We start from the raw sequence: 19,983 nt of genomic DNA, 5'->3' as shown, positions 1-19,983 counted from the left end.
TTATTAATTAAATTCTCTTTTTAGTCACAGTAAATGTTTGTATCTGCAGTATTTGTTTGTATTTGTATTTAAAATTATATTCAGTAATTCATTATTATTTTTGCTATATGCTTTGTTTTAAATTTAATAACTTACACTAATTCTTCATTTATTTAAAACTAGATAGTTATTGGTCCTTTATTATTGAGAAGAAAAATGTTTGATATTTGTTTTATCTATGATCTTATTGGTAATAAAATAGGTTGTTCTGAATTATTATGGTGATTCTTTAAGTATGTTCACCCCTATTTTTTTTTTTATATTTAAATTATGCCTATAATCAAATTCTGATTTTTGGAATTTTTTAGTATACTTATTACCTACCTAAAGACAATCTTCAACTTATCAGATATATTGGGACCTATTCAATACATTGAGTTCCATCACTAAGGGAAGAGAAAAGCTGGGCAGTAACTAGTTAAAAAGTTAAAAGTTACTTTTTAAGATAATTTTTAACTTACCTAACTTAGTTTAGTTATTTTTTATTTTAGGATAACTTTACTTTAATTAGTTTAAAAAATTGGTTAACTTGCCCAGCTTTAGGGATGATTCAAACCATGTAATTGTATGGTTTATTGCTATATTTTGTACTAGTATTAAAGTATTGTCAATTATTTTATTACCTACTGTATTCACTACTGTAATATTTGCCTTTGGTACGTTAAATAAATTATAAATGATTTAATAATTTACTCTAAGGGTTGTTCTTACATTGTCCGGTTAAGTGTCGGTTAAGACTAACCGGTAGACTTCTATCAGTTAATACATAAGAAATTCTACCGGTCAGCGTTATCAGAAAATAACTGGACATTGTAAGAACGGCCCTTGGATATATTTTAATTCATGATACTAAATTTAAAAACCTTATCTGTTATTGTAGACTTTCCTGATTCTGCAATTGCTATACATATGAAAGGTCGTCATGAGCCTCGTGTAATGAAAACCAATAGTTGTGATATTGATTTTGTGAAAAAGCTACTGTTTACTTGTCAGGGAATTATAAATGAAGCTAATATTGTAGACCAATCCAAAGAAAATTGCTCAAAATATGCTATTGAATTTTACAATTCAGTTGTTAATGTTGGAAAAGATAAATCATTAAAAATAGTTGTTGATACTTTATCACAAAATAGTAATTTGTGGTTAAAGGTTCGTCAATTAAGGATAACTGGTACATCTGCTTATGCATTGTATACATTTTACGGTGGGAAAAAATGTGTTATTGCTGAAGCTTGGCTTAATAAACTTGAAAGTATTGTATTTCCCACCTTTTCTGAAAATTTAGCAACTAAATTTGGGAAAAATTATGAGGACAAAGCTAAGAAAGCATTTGAAAGACTTACTAAATTTCAAATCAAAACCTTTGGTTTTATTATTAATGATCGCTGTCCGTGGCTTGGGTTTAGCCCTGATGATTTTTATCAATGTGGTGAGAACTTTGTTTTAATAGAAGTTAAATGTCCAGTTGCGGGAAAATCAAAATCAGGAATAGATTTAATAAAAAATTTAAAATACATCTTATTTGATGAAGTTACAGGAAAAATAAAGCAAAAATAAACCACCAGTACTACGCCCAAATTCAGTTAAGCTTGTTCTTATGTAATTTATCTATGGGTATCCTAATTGTATATGAACAAATAAACGATTCAATTTTACAAATTGAAGTCGAGTTTGACCACGCGTATTGCACAAATATGTATCAAATATTAATTTGCGTTTATTTTAATCATTATTTGCCTTTTTTAGTTAGACATCGAGATCGGTTGATTAAAATATGAAGTAGGTACTGTTTTTTTCTATTTAATACTAATACTGTGTTACTTTGCTACTGTATTACTTTCTACAAATATATGTTTGTCAGATGCTTTGCCACCATACACATCACTAACAAAAGTTATTAGGCCATCTGGAGAAATGCCCACTATAAATTTAATAGTATGTTTACCTTTATAAAAAGAATAAGTTCTAATTCGACATGACAAACATTTTAGAACTTCGATAGGGGTTTCTGTTCCATCAACTACGACCCTAGTACTTGTGAAATTTATGAAACATTTAGGAATATTTTTAGAAATACTTGATTTAGAAGGCCACAAAACTAAAGGTTTTAAAATTAAATATAACAAATCAATTGTTTCGTAAAAGTAATTTGTACAAGTACTTTTACAAACACCAAATAAAACTGCCAAGCATTTGTACGATGTACTTAGTTTTAACTTAATTAATACTAACACTATTCTATGAAGAGTATCAAGAGAAAAATTGATATTATAACTTAAACTTTTTATCACAAATTCACCAATATTGACAAGTTTTAACAACTTGTCCATCTTCATAATTTCTAATCGAATCCATAATACTTCTTCCAAAAAGAGAATCGGAATGAAATGTATTAACTTGGACTTCTTTATCGGCAGTTTTAATTTCATTTGATAATACTGTAGTTTTTTCTTGGGTCAAGACATCAGTTTGTGTAGAAGATGGAGATAATTCCTCTACATCAGTAATAGGTGTACTATCTGGTAAACTAAAAAAAACAAATTAAAAATTAATAGCATTTATTCAAATCAATTATTTGGTATTTGTTGAATTTGACTTACCAGTCATTTTGAAATAAAATTTGACAATGTTCTTTATTTTGACGACGTTGTTTCAATCTCTCAGCTCTCTTAATGATTTTTTCTTTTGTTGGAGTTAAAAGCACTTTGTCCAGTGACCGAGCAGGTAAATTTTTTGAAGGTACTACACCAATCTTCAGCCTTCTTATTTTTGCTGGTGAACTAGCTATACATAGTATATATTTTTCATAAAAAAATGCATTTTTGATTGATATATTATTTATTATTAATCTTTATTCTTTACTTTTTGAGCTTGAAATAAAATCACTGTCATCAAAATGTGTAGAACAGACAAAAGCATATTTTGGCACTTCTTTTGCAATTTTTAGAGCAGTCTTCCATTTTAATTTTAAATCTTTTTGTTTAGGGAAGGAATGGAATGTAATAGTTGACGTAGACCTGGTAAATGGTAGTTAAAATAATTACTAAATATGAATATAATATATTTTTAAGTAGGTAATATCTGCAATACAACTAAGTAATACTTATTATATTACCTAGCACTAAGCACTAACTTTCGAATATAATATTCCAAATTAAATACACTTATGCTGGGTTGCATAAACAATTTATTAAATTTAATGTTTCACTAAAAATTTAATGGACCAATCACGGGTCACTAAATCTTGTTTAAGGGACCATTAGTTCATTATTGATTCATTAAATGTTTTGTGCAATCCAGCATAAGTATCAAGTTTGAAAGACAAGAATATGTGTAACATTATTAAGAAATAATCTATTATTATTCATCATTGACTATAATTTTTAAAGCAACAATGTCAGAGTGGATTCAAACTATATAAGGATTTTTACCTTTGTTTAATGTATGTATGATGTAACTATAATAAATATTATGCTAAAATTTGGTAGACTTACATTTGTTTATTTTTGCATTGTGGAGTACAACAATATCGTTTACAATATTTCTTTGCACATTCGCTTATTGAAACATAATTGTGATCAGCCATATCTTAAATTTTCTCACTGGTAACTGGCAGCAGGTAGAGTAAAATACTTAAATGGAAAATAGGAAAAATTGGCAAATAAACAGTATTCAACACTAAACAAGTAATAACAAACATTGACTTCTATAATAGTATAATACTATATACACAGTACACACTTCACACTTGACACGCTGTATACAGTACCTACATTTCAGAGGTTCTTATCTTTGCCACCAGAGGGTAGCTACTTCGTTTGGAATTGCCAAAACATAATTTAAAATTTTTGTCCAATGAAAAATAATCTTTTGTTGTTATTTTAATGTAATTACCATTATTTTCCAACTTCATAATTGAAGAGAATAAACTATTCAATTGTTCAATTGAATAGTTTCCTTTTAATTCGGTTTTACTATTCTTAGTAGAAATAATACCTTTAATATTTTTTATAAAACCTTGTGTATAAATCATTACTTTCTTTGTACCTCTTATTTTATAAAAAATATCTGGTTTTAGTATGAAACATGCCATCTTTTATTTATAGGGTTTTCTGTTATAAAATCTCCAATATAATCAAAACCTAAACATTTGGATAAATATGTATCAAAACATAGACCGATTGAGGCTGAAATATTTATAAAACCATCAATTAATTCAAGACTTATTTTAGGAAAATCGTAACAATTCAATACATTTTAAATTTCATTTATTGTGTATATTCCTTTAAAAATTGTGTCCATTGGTATTTCACCATTTCTACCTAATCTAAATCTACAATCTTGTTCTATATTTATTTAATTTAACCATTTATAAAAATAATTATATTTTTTTATTCAAATTCAATATACATATATATATATAGTGATAACAGTTTATAAAATAATACTCTCTAATACTTTTTTTTATTTTTAGTGCTACGAGTGACTTTAAGGTATAAATGTATTTCTACAGTATAGTTCTTTTTTCACTTTATGCATTAAGAGTCACTGCCATTTCTGTTTTTTTTTAAGTGTTTAGCTTTTAATGACGAAATCATTACACATCAATTTGTGAGTACATTTTGTTTTGTTTACCACATCGGAATTACTATCTCTAGTGTTATCACAAATTACTCTAACAGCTGTTTTCCGGAGACTTAAACGCTAAGCCATAAAGTTTAATACTTCAGTAATATTGCCAATATTATTACATATACACTGCCCCTTAATATTTAGTATTCATTTGCTAAATATTTATCTACGTCTTACGCCGTATTCACTCATTTCACAAACATGGAAGAAAAACTTGATACTCTAATTAAATCTGTAAATGATTTAAAAACTTCAAATAATAAATTAGTGTCATCAATTAATTCTCTATCTGAAAAAGTAGCAACTATTACTAATAAAGTTAATGATCATTCCGTACAATTAAACACTTTATCTTCTAAACTAGCCTCTTTAACAACTAAAGTGGAAACTATTGAAATAAAATTAAATCGTCAAACACAAAGTCATCAATCTTAATTAACGACAATTTAATAACCGAGATGATCGACAGACAATCACGGAGGAATAATGTGTTACTCTTTAATTTACCAGAAGCTCTTAAATACCCAACAAACGCCAGCTCGGATACCATTACAATTCAAAATATACTTGATTTTCTTGATTTAAAAACCAAACCAAATTCTGTCACTCGTCTAGGCAAACCTTCTTCGTCTAATACTACCAAATCTCGACCAGTAAAATTACGTTTTTCGGATCAAAAAGATATTTTTGAATTATTCTCATTTCAAAATAAATTAAAATCAAACTCTACATGGAAAGACCTTCGTTTCTCGTCTGACCGTACCAAACTGCAACAAGAATACATGTCACACCTTCGCCAAGAACTTCTCAACCGTCAATCTAATGGAGAACAGGGTCATATCATTAAATACATCAAAGGCACTCCAACAATTATCAATTCAAAATACTAAGTTCCATTCACAATATATTCAACTGCTACTACCAAAATGTAAGAGGTCTATGAAGAATTTTATTAGCACCTATTCTATTAACACTTTTATTCCTAAAAAAAGATACTGCAAATCTAAATTTCCCTGTTGGTTTTCTAAAGACTTAATAAATCTAATAAAATTAAAAAAGTACCAACATTCAATATTTAAGTTATCCAACTCACACGATGATTACCAACATTTCTCTTCCTCACGTGCTAAATGCAAATCCTTAAGTAGATTTGATTACTCCCAATACCTAATTAAAATTCAAAAATCTTTTAAATCCCAACCTAAGAAATTTTGGTCTTTTATTAATGATATTAAACAATCATCTGGTTTACCAAACACAATGTCATTTAACCATAAGACAGCTGATAATGGTCAAGAAATTGTTGACTTATTCAGTCAATACTTCTCCTCAGTATATAAAGATACAGCTTCAACAAATATTATTTCCCAGTCTAATATAGTTCAATCTATTGATTCGTTAAACTCACTTCATATTGAACTCCTAGAAGTTTTCAATGAATTAGATACTCTCTCTTACAAAAATGCAATTGGTCCTGATGGTCGCTCTCCTATATTTTTATTTAATTGCAGATTTATACTTTCACCACCTATCACATATCTTTTTAATTCTTGTTTAAATAGTGGCTCATTTCCATCGTCTTGGAAATCCACCTATATTAATCCAATTCTCAAAAAAGGTAACAAATCATTTATCTCAAACTACCGTCCCATATCAATAATTTCTATTCTCCCAAAAATATTTTCGAAGATAATAAATGATAAGCTTACACCCATATTTAAAAATATTTTAGCACCACAACAACATGGATTTCGCAATAATAAATCATGTCTTACTAATTTAATAACTATTAAACATCATATAATACAATCATTCTCTAATAATCAACAAACAGATGTTATTTATACTGATTTAAAAAAAGCCTTTGATAGAGTAAACCACGATTTATTAATTAATGAACTACAGGAAATCGGCTTTGCAAATCCCTTATTATCATGGTTTAACTCTTTCCTTAGTCATAGAATCCAATTTGTCAAATATAAAAATTTTATATCAACACCTATAAACGTAATTTCTGGAGTACCTCAAGATCACCTTTCCCCTCTCCTATTTAATTTATTTATAAATGATGCTGTATCTTCCATTACACACTCCAACATTTTATTATTTGCCGACGATGCAAAAATGTACAAAGCTATTTCTTCCCTCGATCGATATTAATCTTCTTCAAAGTGATTTAGCTTAATTTAACGAATGGTGCATTTCAAAAAGTCTTTCATTAAATATTGATAAATGCCAAATTGTTCCTTACCCCAAAAAGCACAATCCCTTGCATTTTAATTACTATATATGTGACATTAACTTACATCATTCGTCATTGTTTAAAGATTAAAATTTGATTCCAAGCTATTATTCAATGCTCATGTATCAGTGATTAAAAATAAAGCTTTAGCTGCATTTGGTATGATAAAAAGAATCTGTTCCGATTTTCGTGATCCAGTTACATTACAATGTCTATATACCTCACTAGTCCGCTCTTTATTAGAATACGCTCCATTAATTTGGGACCACAACAATGTAGGACATAATGATCAACTTGAAAAAGTTCAAAATAAAGCTCTCAGATTTATAGGTCATAAATGTAATATTCAAAGAACTCTTCACTCTGGTTACGAAAATATTTTAAAATTATTAAACTTAGAACCTTTAAATGTACGTAGACACTTATCATACAACACCTTTCTCACCAAATTGCTAAATAACAAGATTGATGATTCATTTTTATTTTTATTTTTATTTATTTTTAGTCAATTAAATTTCAAAGTCAAAAACCACTACATTCGCAACAATCATTTATTTTATATTCCTCATTCATCTAAAAAGTATACGTCATACGACCCCATAAATATTTTAATGTCTTCGGAAAATAGTAAATTATTTTAATAAACATTGAATGTATTTTATTATTATTATTTTTATTATTATAATCATTATTATTATTATTATCATTATTATTCCTATTATTCTATATATTAATCGTTTCATCTATTATTATGTTATATTTTATTATTTTAAATTATATTATATTATTGTTATCTATACAAATATATTGTGAATTGGACTTTTGTCCGTATTAATGAATAAATAAATAAATAAATAAATAAATACATTGAATTTCCATTATTTAAATGTTGTGATCAGAGGCGGATTTATCTTTTTTACGGCTATAGGCACCAAAAATTTGCCGCTCCTATAATAGGTGAAAAGGTTACAATACCCCTCCAAAATACCTACTCTAAATATTTAATATATAGACAATAGTAGTGGACATCCATTTTAATTTTTAGACTATTTTTTTCGCCTGAAGTTATTTAGCCTACTTTGAAAAAAATGTCAATGGTTGTTCACTGAATTTGAATAAAAACCTACAATGATAATTTTTATTAATTATAAACCATCATTCATCAATAATAAAATAAAACTTTAACCATTGTTAGGAGCATTAAGTAAAACGCTACAATTTACAATATTTTTTATAATAAAAAACTTTATTTTTATAATACAAATTTAAATTTAAAATGCATACAAAATAGATTTACAAAACTTCTAACAGTTCTAACGCTAATCTATAATATATCTAAACTTAACTTAACTATTTTAACTTAAAAAGTTGACGTCTTGCCGTTTTATTTGCAAACGATTTTATAATATCTTCATATGGTAGTGAAACAAGAAGACTTGACTCAATTGTTAGAATTGCCATGCTGTTTAATCTTTCTTGTTTTATTTGTGAACGCAAGTACGTTTTTATTCGCTTTAAGCATGAAAATGAACGCTCTGTTGAACAGTTTGCTGCAGGTGTACACACAAAAATACGAATTGCTATATCTATGTTTGGATACATTTCGTAAAACCCATATTCTTTAAGCCATTTACACAATTGAAGGATTGACATCTTATCTTTGTTTTTAAGGTGGGCTTGAAGATGAATACATTCATTTGGAAAATCCTCTTCAAGATCTTCCTTATAAACATTTTGTAAATTTTTTGCAAATTCCATAATTTCATCCACACTATACTCTGTTAATTTGCCAAGAAAAGAAAAACGCGAATTAAAAAGGAAATACGCTGCTTGTCTATCTTCTAATTCATTTGTTAAACAATCTAAAATGACTGTATATATTTTTACTCGAAATTTGTCACTCCCCTCTAACTCTTGCTCTTGATTACGAGTTTCATCATGGAAAGATTTTCGTACTCTATTTCGTGATTTTTTATATTCTTTTACAACTGATAAAAGTTTTGCTTTGTTTTCATACTCATTGAATATAATTGGATTTCTTAATGATTTTGTATATTCAATTAATGAATCATAAATATCTACTATGACTGATACATCAATATTAACACTCTGGAGTTGTTTACTAGCCTTGTTTAAACGGTCAAGAAGGCAACCCCATAACACTGTCATAAACGCCGTTTCCAAGCTATCCAGTTTGTTAAGTATACTACGAGCTTCATTTATCGTGGTTGCCTTTTCTGTTAAATGGTTTGTTATTGATATCAGTGCATTACGTATTTCATTCCAAGAACTATTCAGACTTTTACATGCATCATCACGAGAAGACCATCTTGTGTTTGCTAATGTTTTCACTGTTTTTTTTATTTTCTAATTGAGTTTTCAATATTTCCCATCGATTCGTGGATGATGAAAAAAAAATTGTATACTGTTTGAAGAAGGGAAAAATATGTCAATGTATCATCACAACTATCAGCTGCACAAGATCTTACTAAATTCAGTGAGTCGGCGGAACAAGGTACATATTCAATTAAAGGATTTAACTCTTTAATCCTTGCCTGTAGTCCTGAATATATTCCTGACATGTTTCGGGCATTGTCATAGGACTGACCTCGGCAATTTTCTATTTCTATTTCGTAAGAATTAAGAAGCTTTATAACTGAATCAAATAACTCAATAGCTTTATGACCAGTGTTTGGAAGAAATTGAAGAAATCGTTCTATTGGCACGCCGTTTTCTTGAACATAACGAATAACGAAGGATAGTTGGTCTACGTGTGAAATATCGGGACTACTATCTACTATTATCGAATAATACTTAACTGTTTTTATTTCGTCAATAATTGTTTGCCTGATTTTATCAGCCATTAACTGAATAATTTCTTCGTATATGGTAGACGATAAATAATTCGTGTGACCACTACCGCACTGGCCAAATTTCCCGATGTGTTCAGCAAGAAATGGATCAAACTCAGAGATAAGTTCCATAGCCATTAAATAATTACCATTCTGAGTTGACCCAAATTTTTCGTTGTGACCTCTAAGGGGAAGACCTCTGGATGATAAAGCTTTAACTGTAGCAACTACCCGTCTCAATACATTTTCCCAATAAATAATATGTTCATCTAACTGTTTTGTTAAACTAACGTTTATTGTTCCTAATGTATTTGCTCTTTCTTTTAAAGTAATCAAATTCGATTTATGTTTGGTGGAATTTTCATGTTGGCTTACTCTACTTTCTGCATTTTTCCAATCATTAAAACCATCTTTTGAAAATTGTGAATAAATATCTCTATCAAATAAAAGACAAGGTCCACAAAACACACATCCTTTCTTTTCTGAATAAACTAATCATGTTCGTAAACATTTTTCACCATTTAGCAATTTTCTTTCGAATAATGAAATTGTTAAATATCTATTAACACCATTGTATTGTCTTTTACTGTTTAAAAAGTTCAAATTTTTATTTTGGTTAAAGCCGTGCATTACAATATAATCACAAGTAGTGTTATTAATTATCCAATCTATTGGGTCTTTTGGAACACAAAAAGTAGTTTTGGATAAAGTACTAGTATTATTATTATTGCTTAGAAGTATATTTTCAGAATCATCAATTATTTTAATATTTTCTATTTCTGAAGGTTTATTATTTAAGCTATCATCAATAGATTTAATATTTTCTGTTTCTGGAGGTTTATTATTTAAGTCATTATCAATTATTTTAATATTTTCAACAAAACTAGAATCTGAGTCGACAATTGTTTGATTACTTGTATTTGTAATATTAATAGTATTATCAATACTTTTAGATATAAAAAAAGAATTTATTTTCTTTGATCTTTTAATAACTTCCTGTTCTTTTCTATTTTTTTCTTTAGAACGTTTTCCATATTCAGAACCACTCAACCTTTTTCTTCCATCACTCATTATAACTTAAATTTAAATACCTACACAAAATGATAATTATATAAGAAAACCATTTAATTTAACAACCTTACTAGTTACTATCCTTGGTACAATTTAAAATATTTTTTAGTACTTACCAGTTGCTTAGGTACTTTCTAGTTTCTTGTAGATTTGTAAAATACACGCAGTACGGACACACGACACGCGACTCGATGTTTCAAACACAGATTGCGAAATAATATAATAATTAAATAATCGTATGTCGAATTAGTAATATAGTGTGGCAGTGTGAGTATTTATTTTTATCGAAATTACGACGACGCGCGACGTCGATCCCCGATAAGAATAATAAAACCATTGTTGCTTTATATATTATTATGACCCATGCGGGCTCTGGGCGGACTATACCAACGTGTTAAAATATATAGTATTATCAAAAACTGTTTTCTATATAATTGTTTACTATAATATTTATAGGTGATGATGACTATAAATTATAATGAACCAAAATAGATTGGTGTACTGAATATCATATACGATGTACTATATGTTTGATGTTTTTTAATAAAACACTACAAAATTTGCCACCCCCCAAATTTTGCCGCCCTAGGCAGCTGCCTACAATGCCTAATGGGAAATCCGCCTCTGGTTGTGATCCATTATAAATAAGATTGAATTTAGTTTTTGAATTTTGATTATATAATGTAATTTGTTCATTTGTAAACACCTCTGAATATCTATTTGGTAAAAATACTTGTAACGTTTTATTTAACCCTTCACTGCATGCAAGGGCACTGGTGCACTGCGTTGTTTCAATGGTTATAGTAAGCGTAATATGATTTTTATTGATAATAATTATATTGATAAATAAAATCTATAATATGATAAAGCAGTTTAGAATTGAATTTCACCGCTAGAGTGTATCACGTATTCCATATACCTCAAATAAAATCCACCGAGTAACGTTATGAAATATCCGTTATCAGCCAATGTTGTAATGTGTGTTGTGACGAAAATAAAATCGATGGGAAATCCAAAAAAATATCATCATACTTCATATCTATAATTATTTATGATTATACAAATACCAAGATAATAATTTTATATTGAATACTGTAAAATTACGTATTTTGTTCTAACGCATTGGTGCACTTCCATGCAATATAGGTACCAACAGTTATTAGTGTTATTACTACTCCCGACTCCATCGATTTTTATATTTTTATGAAAGTATTTTTTCGAATTATTTATTATTTAAAAAATCAAAATGTGTGATAATTTAGTGAATAATGAATCAGAAATTCAACGAATTTTAAGTATACCTATTGAAAGCGACGATGAGTTTGCTGATATTGGTCTAAGTGATGACGAAAATTTTGAATTGCCCGTAAGTTACTTATTATTATTTTTATGAGGTATTAGTATTTTATTATATTTAGGATTTTTTATTTTATAATTAGGAATTATTTGAAAATGACGACCGCATTTTAAATGAAACTATAGACGATGCTGATAATATACTGAATTATCCCGTGTATTTTTCTGAAGAAAATATAACTAATTTCGGTTCTTCAACGTCACAATCCCCTATTGTCATTCAAATTCCATCAGATGTACAATCTTTGCCAACAGAATCTGTTTCACCATCTTCGTCATTTGTTTCACAAATACCTATAAGTAGAAACCGTAGATCCACAAGAAAACTAATTGCTTCTAATAATTCTAAAACAAAAAATATACCAAAAATAAAAAAGTTGGACCCGATTTGGAGAAAAGGAAATTTTTCACAGAATCCCGAGTTTATAAAATTTTTTGGGGAAAAGCCAATGCCTGACGAAATAAAAGAAATGAAATCACCTAAAGAATTTTTTTCTTATTTTTTTGATAACGAATTATTAGCACATATTGCCGAACAGTCTACACTTTATAGTACTCAACAAAATCCCGAAAAACCAAATAAAATAACGATAAACGACGTACGACATTTTTTGGGCATAATTACAATGATGTCAATCGTCTATCTACCAAATACGAGGTCATATTGGTTAGAAAATACTCATAATAAAATAATAAGAAATTGCATGAGTGTAAATGTGTTTGAAAATATTAGGCGGTATATGCATTTTAACGACAACACTTTAGATTTACCTAGAGATAATCCAAATCGTGACAGGATTTTTAAAGTTCGGCCACTTATTGACACACTCAATAAAAAGTTTAGCTCTGTACCTATCGAAGAAAACTTATCATTAGATGAGCAATTGTGTCCAACTAAAGCTGTATCATATCTCAAACAGTATCTCCCTCTGAAGCCTCATAAATGGGGGTACAAATTATTTGTTTTATGTGGTGTTTCTGGCTACGGTTATAACTTTGAAATTTACACGGGAAATGAAAATAAGGAAGACGAACGAATTATACACAATGAACCAGATTTTGGAGCTACAGGCAACATTGTTGTGAGAATGACTAGAATGGTACCGGAAAATGTGCACCATAAGTTATTTTTCGATAATTACTACACCTCATTACCAGTTATGATATATCTAGAAAAAAAAGGCATTCACACAGTTGGCACATTTAGACGTAATCGTTTTCCAAACGTCTGTTTGACAGATGATCGTTTATTGATGAAAAAAGATCGCGGATATTCTGAAGAGTGTTTCACAGTGGTTGAAGATGTCCCTATTTCAGCTGTTGCATGGAAAGACAACAAGGTAGTACACGTATCCTCAACTTTTGTAGGTGAACTCGAAAAAAATGTAGTGTGTAGATTTGACAAAAAAAAAAGACCACCGTTATTGTACCTAGGCCGAAAATCATTGAAGTTTACAATAAACATATGGGTGGGGTTGACCTTATGGATTCTATGATTGAGCGCTATAGAATAATAATGAGGTCTAAGAAATGGTACATGAAAATTTTTTACCATTTGGTTGATATGTCGATTGTAAACGCGTGGATGTTGTATAAAAAAGTTAAAAAAAAAACCAATGAAACAAGCTCAATTTCGAGAGCAATTAGCTGTGGAACTTTGTCAAACAGAAATGGAAATAAAAAAAAAAGGTAGAAAAACAAAGGAATCGTTGGAAAAACAAATGCTGGAGGAGCTTGAAAAAAGAAAAAAAAGGACACCAACTGCAATTATTCCATCAACCCATTTACGTTTGGATGGGCATCAACACAGAATACAATTTGAGAAAATTCGACGAGTATGTAAACTACCAAAATGTAAATTTCAATCATTCGCTAAGTGTACTAAATGCGATGTTTTTTTATGTTGTAATAAAGAAAGAAATTGCTTCGATTTATTTCATTATACCTAACTGAATTTGTTTTATTTTTTATTATTATTTTAGATTTTTTTTTTTTTTTTTTTAATTTAATTTGTATTCAAAAAATATAATCATGTACTTATTTATAATTTCATTTTATAATATTGCTTTTCATCAATAAATATTATATAAATTTTAAAATTACATGATATACTAATGACGCATAGAAGTGCATACATGCATTTCAATATTTGAGACGTAATAATTATTGTTTGTCGATAGTGCATAGAAGTGCACACATGCATTTTTCAAAATTGAGTCAAATTGAGTACTTACATTTTATAACTGAATTTTTTTAATAATTTTAATGGATTCTACAGGTTGTAATCTATTAAAAAACATTTTTTTTATTATTTAATAAAAAATCATGCAGTGAAGGGTTAATATAACAACTATTGTCTCACCATTAATTGTATTAATATTTTTGAAACGAGTAACCTCATATTTTTTTTCTTTTTCTAAATCACATACTTTTACAAACTCATATTTTTCATTGCATTTATTTAAAAGTGTTTTTAAATTTTCCATTATTTATTATAATAAAAATATATTTTTTCCATACATTGAAAATTTAAAACATACATCAAAACGTTTGTTATATACATTATACATTATAACAACATACTACATTTACGTTAGACGTTCTATGTTAATATGATGAATAATAATATTTAAATATAAAATTATAACGAACGAACGAACGACTAATTACATGATTCGAATAATTATAATAATAATATGTAATTAGACTGATTATTTTTTAACATCCTGTTGCGGAATGTTATCTACTGACTAGTGACTATACAGTGTGAATATAATACTAACGAAGTATTATATATTATAGTATACAGCATGGTATAATTATACTAGTTTAATTTTATTTAAATAGTGTTAAATAGTATACATTACATGTCTAAGCATTATGGTGTGGTGGGTTAAGGCGTGTGCTTTGAGAGCAACCACATTGGGTTCAAATCTGCCTGACAATTTTTGTAGCGCTGCATTAATTGTTATATGATTTGTTTCTACTGTGTTTGCTCTCGTAGTGGGATTTGAAATTAGGTGGGGGTATTATAGAGCCGGTAATTGTAGTTTTTCGGGCGATTGGTGATTGATTTACATGTGAATGTAAGTTGTCACGTGGTACGGCCTACATTATCACCTTGATTTCTATCTACATACCTCAGTCTTGTTCAAAGGTTGACGTATATAACATCCCCTCTGACTTTTAGATTCTATAAATAAGCCACGTCACCAATCATAACACAATGCTTAGATAAAAAAAAAATAAAAGTATCTCTGTTGTACAGACATCCAGTTAAAAAAAAAAAATAAAAAAAAATAAAAAAATTGTGAGAGGTGGCCACCGTTCTGAATGTCTGTACAACACAGATATTTTGCATTTTTTTCGAATTAATTTAATTATAACAAGTTCGTATAATTCGACAGAGTTAAAATACTATAAGTCCTATATTTTATTTAATATTTTAAAAAATCAAGTCGGAACAACACAGATATGTTTTATATGCTTATCTAAAATACATATTAAAAGTTTACCCCCCGCTTCATATTTTTCATTTAAGTATAACTCCGTTTCTATTTATGTTAGAATGTTCATTTTTACATCAAATATTTTTAATTTTAATTCTTTATAAGTCCCCCTCATAGTAACATAGTGTAAAATCGTTTTCAATGATTTTTGGATTTTAATTATTAATAACATACGTTTTGAGAAAAAATATTCTTGAAGGATTAAGACAAGAGAATATAAACCTGATTCATTTGTATGATTAAAATGCTGTTTTTTTCGTTTGGAGTAGAGAGGGCGTTTTGCCCCCCCCCCCCTGTTAGCATATACATTTCGACTTTAAAGTCTGGGTATTCTAATGTTAAAAGTTCTGATATATAAAAATGTGTTTGTATGATTGAAATGCTGTTTTTTTCGTTTGAACCAGAGGAGGCGTTTTGCCCCCTCTGTTAGCATATACATTTCGACTTTAAGCAAATGTCCTAGGAATGTGTCTTTATAACATAAGTATTTTGAAAAATATTTTAATTATTATTGCATTTAGATTTTTTGAAAAATATTTCAATTATTATTGCAATTAGATTTTAGAATTATTAATGACATAAGTTTTGAGAAAAATATTTTGGGGGATTTTGCATTTCATAAGTTTTGCAAAAAATATTTTAATTATTATTACATTTCGATTTTCTGATCTTTTTGATCATTGGGTTTTTTCTGATATTTTATTGTTATAAAAGGCACTGCGCCAGGAATGGTATATATATACTACTGATATGGCAGTACGAGCTTTTTGGATAGCTTACCGACCTTACGTTGATAACACATGTGTTGTTAACTGTTCTAATTCATTTTCTTAACATTATCGGGAACTTTGTAGTTTCAAGACGAATATTGCCTTTTTTGTTAACATATTCAATAAGCGACCATTCTTGCTCCGTAAACATAAAGTGGCCTTCTCTATATGTGCAACCTGAGAATGTACTAAAATTGTTTTCTCTAGAGCTATCTTTATTTGGATATTTATTTTCTGCCCTAGGGGGCAATACAACATTAGACTTAACTGGTGTTGTCTTCAACAAGGCTTCCTTTTTAGACGGGGTGTCTACTTTGAGTTATTTTTCACCTGACCTTCTCAGCGACAGAGAAGTAGCAATGTCACTTTTTTTTGGTATAGGTGTACTGTTATCTACAGTTTCAAAATTTGCCGATGTTATTGTTATGTCACTTACACATTCAGTTTCCTTGGTACCTGTTGAAATATCCCACACAGCAAATGGAATATATTAATATTTTAAACAACTTTAGTTTTAGTGTTCTTTTAAATATAATATGTATCATATTTTAAACACGTTTAATTTTAATGTTCTTTTAAATATTATAGATATCATATTTTAAACACGTCTAATTTTAATGTTCTTTTAAATATTATAGACATCATATTTCCAATACGTATGAATTTTATATTAGTTCAAACATTATGAAAGCACGCCGCCTGCAATATAATTGATATAGGCACGTGCGACAATATCCAAAACGTACTATATTTTTAATACGTACTTTTATAACGTACTATATTTTTTAAAATTGAGTAATATATCGATTCTTATAGAAATAAGGCGGGGAATATATATGGAATGGCCGGTGTCATCAAATGTTGACAAAATACGTACTATTTATATTCCTTTGTTGAAATCAATGTGAAACTCACGAATGACGCCAAACGCACTATTTTCAAAGTCAAAACTGCAAAAGTGACTATTTTCAAATTATGACAAAACGTAGTATTTTCCATGATGTCAAATAGTTTGCTCATTTGACAAATTGACGTAAAACGTACTAATTCCTCAAATTGTACAAAACGTCAAAACGTATATTATTTATCCAAAGTAGATCGTATACAATATTGTACTATTTTCCATACTACGAAGATATGGAATATAATATTGAATTAAATACATTTAATATATACTATTATTTCCACTGGCCACTGGTAATTAACAATAGAAAATCGTGATTTCTCAAAATAGTGTAAAATGGAAATCGAACGTTTTGGATTGTCACCCTTCAGTTGATAAAATATATTTTTAACATTACTATTTATAAAAAATTTGAAAACATGTTATAATATATTAATATATATATATAAATTATATTATTGACCGCATTATATAATATATAATATACGCTCGGCCCGCGGGTGTCGGAGGTATACGCCTATTTTGTACGACTAGGACACTTGCAGACGTATTATATACCACCGCGCGTTCAAGCTTATATAATATTATCCATAATATATCGCAGTAAAGACAGTAAAGTGGTTATTATATTGCATACCTATTAATATATTGTATTATATATATAGAGTAATTAAAATATTAAGTTATTATTATTCTATTGTCCACTAGCTTTTGTTCGTTATTAAAAACGATATTGGAGCATTGAACGTATCAAGCGTGGCGCTCGCGCCTATAGACAAGTATACTAATAGATAGGCATCTGCCGTGTTGGTTTTCGAAACATTGAAAATTTGAAAACAGCTCGCGCCTCTATATTATAATAATTGCAGATTGAAAGCTTATAGTTATAAATTTTGAGGCCACTGTGGAGGGGACGTCTGTAATGGGCATAGATAATAGAATAATGGATAAGATAATCTAAGACCGAGGGATAAGCCATGCAACCTTATTACACGGGAATGAATTGGAAAATTATTTTTAAATACCCAAATAACATAATAGGTACATACTTATTATACATATTAACATAATACAAGAAATGTCCACTTGCGGGAGTGAGAGACCGTCTTTCTCTTTTCCCCAACGCTGCAATTAACAGGCCGTCATATTTTAAAAGTGTGTTAAATCTTGTGTTGGTCACACTGATATTTTCATCACTGTTTTCTCTTTCTGACCGTTGAAATGTTGGATATAGACGTTAATGTCGTAAATGAACAAAAACTCATGTGTTTTTACTTTTTTCATGACTCGTTCGTGTTCGCGCTAATTTTCTTTGTCTATGTTTATTATCTATTAGTTATTACCATTAACCGACAACCGTAGTGGCACAGCCTTCAAGGCACCTGGCACAATTAAATATTAATACGTTACGAATTACGATTACGTCAACATTTTACGGAAGAGCAAGATTTATACTTTTGACTTTGAATTTTATAAATAATTGAGCTTTGTGACTCATGAGTGATTGATTGCAGCGGAGTACTGGCCTGGTTGTTGGACGAGTAAAATCGTAAGTATATACCTACTTTTGTTTTAAGCATACAATATATATTATTATATACTTTACAAGCTCACGAGTCACGTGGGAAGGACGAAGACAATACCGACTATTAAATCGAATGTCACATATTGTTGTGAAGATCCAACAACTCCACTCCTAACCTAACCTGTCGGATCCTTCCCTCGTGGACCGTAGTGTATTTATATTTACATATTATATTATAATATACTTACTATACAGCAGGGCCGTCGTTAAGGGTAGGCAGTGCTGGCATTTGCCTAGGGCCTCGCGCTTGTAGGGGCCTCGCAATTCGCACTTAAATTTGATACCAAAATATTGTTCAAAATTATTAATTTTTTTAGTTTTGTATTGATATTATTTGTTTAATCGAATGATTATTGATTAGGTATACAATGTACATTTGTATTGTGTATGGTGACAAATATTATGCTGTTGAGTTTTAATTTATGTTGGGTATTGTAGTTTAGTTTAAATTTAGTGCAATACCGCCAGTACGGCAGTACCTAAACATTATTTTTAGTATATTATTGTCGTTGTAGACGTCTTGTAGCCCACACTTTTAGGGTTTTGCCACACCATGCGTTTTGGCGGGTCCGGTTTGGCCGGACGCTTTTTGACAGGATGACGCGTAGATGCCACATCTATGCGTTTTTCTTTTTGAAAACGTTCCTTCTTTTTGCCTCGTGGGTCAAATTATTTCAATAACGCGATGGACGTGGCATCGAAAGTACCAACCAAAGTATCTTTAACTACTTTACTCCTCTAACATAGTTCTGAATGTGATACTTACTTTAGTATAAAATATATAATTCAAAAAATAACATAGTGCGATTTATTTATTAAGTGCGTATTTACATTATTCAAACGTATTAAATTTCAAAATTTGACTATTCTACACAAGTAAGCATATTATTATAATTTGTTCATTTCAGTAAATTGTTATTTATTAATTTATAAGTTTTTACCTTGTTAGAATGAATCGTAAAAAAGTAAAAGTCATTGCAGTAGCTGAAGCACTTGGTTTATTGGATACAATTAAATCAGAAA

General features: G+C 28.9%; 2 protein-coding genes across 2 annotated transcripts; both read right to left on the bottom strand.

Annotated features, from left to right (window-relative positions):
• Window positions 1-1,856: 1,856 nt before the first annotated feature.
• On the bottom strand, window positions 1,857-3,625 carry LOC132933137 (uncharacterized). Its single transcript, XM_060999457.1, has 5 exons — window positions 3,534-3,625; window positions 2,902-3,056; window positions 2,640-2,823; window positions 2,437-2,566; window positions 1,857-2,369 (listed from the first exon to the last, which is right to left on the bottom strand). The coding sequence occupies exons 1-5, from the start codon at window positions 3,623-3,625 to the stop codon at window positions 1,857-1,859; spliced, it is 1,074 nt and encodes a 357-aa protein (XP_060855440.1).
• A 4,638-nt stretch (window positions 3,626-8,263) lies between these two features.
• Window positions 8,264-10,829, bottom strand: LOC132933136 (zinc finger MYM-type protein 1-like). The gene is made up of 3 exons (XM_060999456.1): window positions 10,817-10,829; window positions 9,340-10,256; window positions 8,264-9,280 (listed from the first exon to the last, which is right to left on the bottom strand). Exons 1-3 carry the CDS (start codon window positions 10,827-10,829, stop codon window positions 8,264-8,266), a joined length of 1,947 nt encoding a protein of 648 aa, XP_060855439.1.
• Window positions 10,830-19,983: the final 9,154 nt, after the last annotated feature.

This window comes from Metopolophium dirhodum, chromosome 1, assembly GCF_019925205.1.
Source record: "Metopolophium dirhodum isolate CAU chromosome 1, ASM1992520v1, whole genome shotgun sequence".
Taxonomy (NCBI): Eukaryota; Metazoa; Arthropoda; class Insecta; order Hemiptera; family Aphididae; genus Metopolophium; species Metopolophium dirhodum.
The sequence above is the reverse complement of the archived record's forward strand: the minus strand, read 5'-3'. Positions and strand labels throughout refer to the sequence as shown.

Bases quoted from the DNA above. Each gene is read 5' to 3' on its own strand.
- LOC132933137 (XM_060999457.1), bottom strand. From the start codon at position 3,625: ATGGCTGATCACAATTATGTTTCAATAAGCGAATGTGCAAAGAAATAT. The intron at 3,057-3,533 runs GTAAGTCTACCA...ACCATTTACCAG, and splicing joins CAATGCAAAAATAAACAAAT to GTCTACGTCAACTATTACAT. The intron at 2,370-2,436 runs GTTAATACATTT...GAAATTATGAAG, and splicing joins CTGCCGATAAAGAAGTCCAA to ATGGACAAGTTGTTAAAACT.
- LOC132933136 (XM_060999456.1), bottom strand. The intron at 9,281-9,339 runs GTATACAATTTT...AAACTCAATTAG, and splicing joins ATTTTTCCCTTCTTCAAACA to AAAATAAAAAAAACAGTGAA.